The sequence below is a fragment of the Pungitius pungitius genome, chromosome 3 (assembly GCF_949316345.1).
Source record: "Pungitius pungitius chromosome 3, fPunPun2.1, whole genome shotgun sequence".
Classification (NCBI taxonomy): domain Eukaryota; kingdom Metazoa; phylum Chordata; class Actinopteri; order Perciformes; family Gasterosteidae; genus Pungitius; species Pungitius pungitius.
The window spans coordinates 27841316-27846811 of NC_084902.1; the positions used below are offsets into that span (position 1 = coordinate 27841316).

Sequence of the window (5496 nt, forward strand, 5' to 3'; positions counted from 1 at the left end):
GAGGAACCCGCGGAGCTCGTCTCTCGCGCGTTGGGGGGGGGGGGGTATCATCTCAGCTCGTCGTGTCACTCCGCATTGGATCCCACAGAGGAGCCGCGTGCACGACGAGCATCGAGGAGGCCAAAGTGGAGCCTTTTATTTAAAAAAAAAAAAGAGGCTGCATGTTCTAAAAAGCAGGCACCGGATATTTCGACAGATTTCTAAAAAGAAATGAGCGCGACATCGCGTTGTCACGGAAAGCTCCATTTATTTGCATTTATCCCAAACGCGTTCAAACGTCCTCACAAATGAGCACGAACGCGTCTGTGTTTAAATCACGCAGGGAAATAAGTTTGTGCACAGCGTGTCTCTGCTGCCACTTTTTTTTTTTTTTTTTGCTAATGGAGACAAAGAAAGATGATGCCCACTTCTCTATATCATTGTTGCTAAGCAACTAGTATGGGAAATCATCCGCGAAATTCAAATCCTTGCAGCGCGAGGACACGTTTTGCGAGTTTTGCTGAATAGGCGACCATGAGCAGCTCAAGAAGGAGAAACAAAGTTCGGAACCCGCCAACACGTTTGCCTCTTTCAGCCGTGACGAGAACAAAAATAGAAAATAGCCGTGTTGTAAAATGAATAAATGATGACACTTGACGATATCACTGGGAGTCCAGCCCATAACCAGCACCTGGTGGGATACGGTCCACGGTCCTAGAAACAACCACCCGGATATGATCTGAACCCCCCCCCCCCAAACAGCACCTGAGCAACGTGGCTGAGCCAATCAAAAAGCTCCCTGGCCAACAGGTATCCGACTCATGCGCAACACACCTGCGAGCTGTCTATGCCGTTACTGATCCCTCCCATTCGTGACGTGGCAAAGGCAACCGGGCCCACGGATCCGATCTCGCCCTTTCCCGCCGCGACTGTAAATCAATTATTTTGCAGATTATCTGCGTGGCTTTGTGTTGGCGAATCACGCTACTGATGACGCGTTCCATCAGCATTAAGGGACTCGAGATCTGGACTTTAAGCCGCAGCGTCCCTGTTACGTAACACGCACGACGCTCTGTAAACATCCAGCAGCAGCCACAGCAACGCCGCTGGATGTGGATTTGCTCTTCGTCGCGACCCCCCCCCCCTTCACTGAGCGCCCAGTGCACGGCCTGCAGGCTGCAGGCTGCAGGTCGGGGCTCGCGCGTCCTGCCTCGAGGCCTCGAGAGGCAGCAGATGTAAACAAACAGGAGAGCCGTTGTTGTGCAGACGTGCACGAGCTGACCGCGCGCAAGACGAGGCCTCATTTAAACACAGCTATGGGACGTTTATTCATGTATCAGCTCGTAAAGGCAATACTAGTACGTCAAGTTGTCTTTTTTTTTTAGGTTTAAGTCAAAATAAAAAAAAGCTTGTGCATTTTTATTTTTATGTGCAAGGACTTTTTGCTCATGTACTATTCTAACCGAGGTTATTATTAGCTCGCAGCTCCATCTGGGACACAATAGTCCACCATTTTCTTCATTAGCTGCATGCAAAGAACAAATAACACATGGTAATTCCCCTTTAAAAAAAACACAAACAAACCAATATGCGAGAAGAATATAAATCTCAAAACACAGGATGATTGCATTTCATTCTAACAAATTTATTGTGTTTCAATCAGCTCGTACGGAACCACTACTGAAATTAAATTACAATCAAATTATCACATCAAAATATACCCTTATTACCTAACAACGGTCAATGTCAGCTTATGATGATTTGTGCTCCTTTAGAAACGATAATACAAAATGAAACAAACAAGGGCAACAACAGAAATATAAGAAAGAAATGAAGAGAAAAAGAGAAAAGGCAAAGCATCTTACACAAGTTCCTGCAAGGGGGGGGGGAAATAAATTACCGTCTGGAATCATCCGAATAAAATATTAAAACAAGTCATTCTGATGAAAAATATAAAGTAAATAACTCAGATCAGTATCTGATCTAGTGATCTATGTCGCCGGCTTTACAGAGTTTTGTTTATTAAAACCTACCAAAGAACACTGCTTAGAAAGGGCAGCAATAATAGTGTGTCCACAGCACCCACTCAGTCACACTTGGCAACAATTTTTTTTCTCAAATAAGTGCAGTTGAAAGTCTTTTCAAATGTCTTATGCTCTATTCGTTGAGGGGGGAAAAAGGGAGGAAAAAAATCCACTCACGGTGTCAAAAGTCCATTAAATAAAAGCAACCCCCCCCCCCCCCCCCCCCCCCCCCCCCCCCCCCCCCAAAAAAAAGAAAGTGATCTTTGAGATCAGGCGGGGACAGTCCTGGTCCACGGTGTCTTTTCTTTCTGGGCTCGGGAGGGCCCTCGAGGTGACATATATAAAAAAAAAAAAAAAAAAACAACAACAAAAAATATCCCCTAATCCTCCGCGCGCGCGCGTGTGTGTATAAGTGCAACCATGCAGTCCACCTCCGAATAAACAAACAAGTGCTGTGAATCAGGACGGAAGCTTCGTGGATGTCACTCGGGTTCATAGTGGTGCACTTCTCCCCGTCTTGTTATTGTGAGGCTCGGAGAGGAAGGGGAAAGGCGCTTCAGTCCCATTTCTAAATATACAAAATGCCTGCTCCTTTGTTTCTTCAATCAAACACAGGGTAATCAAGAGGGAGAGTTTTTGGAGGGAGGGAGGGGGGGTGAGGAAAAAAAAAAGAAAAAAAGAAGAAGAATAAAAACAATACTTGGTTTCCTCTTGGTGTGTCTTAATGCGCCAAAATTACCTGGTGGAATGAACTTGTGGTTGTCACCCTCTGGTCGCTCGCTTCACTTGCATCTTTTAAGTAATCTACTAAAAAATGCCCCTGAAAGAAAAAAGCAGAAGGAACCTTTTAGGTTAAGACATTTCAGGGCCTGGAAGAAGGTTAACGGTGCGGGGTTTTTTTTTCTGAGGGGGTTTTGGGAGCAAAAAGGGAAAGGATGCTGATTTTTTTCTCTCTCTTTTCGTTTTTTTTTTTTTTTCTGGTGAAAAATAGATAAAACATTTGCAGTCTCATTCATATTCCCTCACAATCACAGTATCAAAAAAAAACGTGGCTATCTTGACGACAGTCTGTATTTTTTTTTTTAATTAGTTTAATTTCATATAAAATATTCTCCTGTGCTATTCTATGTTTCACTGAACATTCGTTTGCAGTCCATGGAGGGGGGCGGTGTTTCTGCACTCACATTGCCGACCTGAGAGTACACATCCTCCGGCGTCTGAGCCACTCCTGGGGGCGTCATCCGTTTTTCCTTCTGTCTCCTATTGCAAAACCACACTCTGACCACCTCCTTCTCCAGCTGCAAGTTGTCCGCCAGCCCGGTGATCTCCTGGGCCGAGGGTTTGGGGCATTTCAGGAAGTGGCTCTCCAAAGCCCCCTTGACGCTCACTTCGATGGAGGTGCGCTTCTTTCGCTTCCTCCCCTGCGCCGCGATCTTGTCGATGCTGGTGGGGCTGCCGGTGGTGGAGTCGGCCTCTTCGAGCCACTTGTTTAACAAAGGCTTGAGCTTGCACATGTTCTTGAAGCTGAGCTGCAGAGCCTCGAATCTGCAAATGGTCGTCTGAGAGAAAACGTTCCCGTACAGGGTGCCCAAAGCCAGGCCGACGTCCGCCTGCGTGAAGCCCAGCTTGATCCTCCGCTGCTTGAACTGCTTGGCGAACTGCTCCAGGTCGTCCGAGGTCGGCGTGTCGTCGTCCGAGTGCGGGTCGTGGCTGTTGATGCCGCCGTGGTGCTGGTGGTGCTGATGCTGGTGGTGATGGTGGTGGTGGTGGCTGCCGTGGTCCAGATCCGGGGTGTCCCCCCTCACCAAGCCCGGGTGCACCAGGCTCTGGCTCCCCGGACTCAGCATCCCGTTCACGGTGAACCCCCCCGGCTGGGAGTAGATCAGCGACTGCTGCTGCTGCTGCTGCTGCTGCTGCTGCTGCGCCCCGGATATGGAGTTAATGTGCGCGGCAGCCGAGCTCCCCCAACCCCCGGCGTGAGTCTGGTGCGGGGCTAAGTGAGGCGGCCTGTGGTGCAGAGCGGTGCCCGTGTGTAGATCGTCTCTGCCCGAGTTTTTCACGTCCTGCTGCTGGGGGCTGCCCGTCATCCCGACGGGACTCGACGACCACGGCGACCCGGCTTCAGCCGCGGCCACGGCGGCTGCTGCCGCGGCCGCTGCGGCGTGCGGGAGGGACGTCACCCACTGGTGGGCATGGCTCAGCATGTGCCCCCCGTTGCTCGCTGCCATCGCGCCTTGCATAAAGTCACTCTGCACCATCTTGACCGAGGGGTCCCCCCTGTACACCCCGGAGCCCGAGGTGACCGCGGCGCTGCCCGGCTGCATCCCACCGCCTCCGGAGTCAGAGTGCACGATGGAGCCGGACGATAGGATGCTATTGCTGGGCAGATAAGGATTGGAAGCCGCGGTGGCCATTCCGTCGACCCGTATGAAGATGTTTGTGGATAACCCCCCCCCCTCCCCTTTTTACAGTCGCTTCTTTCGAGCAGGCGAATTGTATCTCATGAATTATTCAAACTTTAAAAGTATGAGTAGGCTTTTGGCACTACCATCGACGCGCGTAAAAAACGCGGAAAAGCTTGAAAAAAAAGGGTGGCCGAAAGCGGAATGAAATCCTCGCGTGTATTTACTGCATTATACACGAGCGCGGATACCGGCGCATAAAAATCCAGGTTTTCAAAAGCCCTTTGAAAACCATGTGCAGTCCGTTTAGAAAGTTTTGCACCGGCGCGGAATCGTGAGCGTTAAAATTCAAACATACAGGGAAAAAAAAAAATACGCGTCGTCCCATACAAACTTTAGGTGCTCGCCAAAAACAAACAAAAAAAGCCTTGCAAATTGTCCACAATGTACAAAGTCCCGGTTTATGTCCCCTCTGGATGTGAAAAACATTAGCAGAGTGTCCTTGGTTCTTTTGTAATTCAGTCGCCGAGATTTCTCCCTCGCTTTATTCTTTTCCCTCTCTTCTTTTATACCACTGTAGAGCCTATCTCTTTGTTCCGTTTGATGTATATAAACCTGCCAAACCGCAAACTCCCGATGAAGTACAATCCGGAGGAACGGCGTACGGCGCTGCTCGCGAGCCTCTCCTCTCATTCGCTTGTTCTCTCTCCCCACTTCTCTCTCTCTCTCTCCCTGACAGGCCGAGTAGTCCCGCCCCCCTCTCCCCCACCCCCCTCCCCTCCCCTCCCCGTCAGCCTCTGCGCTCCAAGCCGGGCGACGCGCGGATGTTTACCCTGTGCGTCCCCGTTGATTGGTTACACGAGCTGTGATTGACAGGTCTCGCCAGCCTTGCCCGGGGCGCAGGAGCCCTCCTTCCGGCGGTTCCAATTGGCTGATTTTTAATTGCAGTCCAAACAAAACGAGGAACTCAACTTCGTGGTAGATAGTACTGAGGTAGTAGTACACGAACAGGGGTGAAGGGGTAAATTCACTATATTAAACGGTGACATAATTAAGACGCATGCCAGCTGAAATAGATAAATAAACGATAC

General features: G+C 49.7%; 1 protein-coding gene across 1 annotated transcript; it reads right to left on the reverse strand.

Moving 5' to 3' along the window:
* Positions 1-2247: 2247 nt before the first annotated feature.
* pou3f3b (POU class 3 homeobox 3b) lies at positions 2248-5109 on the reverse strand. Its single transcript, XM_037476629.2, has 3 exons — positions 3188-5109; positions 2743-2823; positions 2248-2602 (listed from the first exon to the last, which is right to left on the reverse strand). The coding sequence occupies exons 1-3, from the start codon at positions 4415-4417 to the stop codon at positions 2486-2488; spliced, it is 1428 nt and encodes a 475-aa protein (XP_037332526.2). The 5' UTR covers positions 4418-5109; the 3' UTR covers positions 2248-2485.
* Between the last annotated feature and the right edge of the window lie 387 nt (positions 5110-5496).

Bases quoted from the DNA above. Each gene is read 5' to 3' on its own strand.
- pou3f3b (XM_037476629.2), bottom strand. From the start codon at position 4,417: ATGGCCACCGCGGCTTCCAATCCTTATCTGCCCAGCAATAGCATCCTA. The intron at 2,824-3,187 runs GTGAGTGCAGAA...TTTTTCTTTCAG, and splicing joins TGTACTCTCAGGTCGGCAAT to GGGCATTTTTTAGTAGATTA. The intron at 2,603-2,742 runs GTAATTTTGGCG...GTTTGATTGAAG, and splicing joins CCACAAGTTCATTCCACCAG to AAACAAAGGAGCAGGCATTT.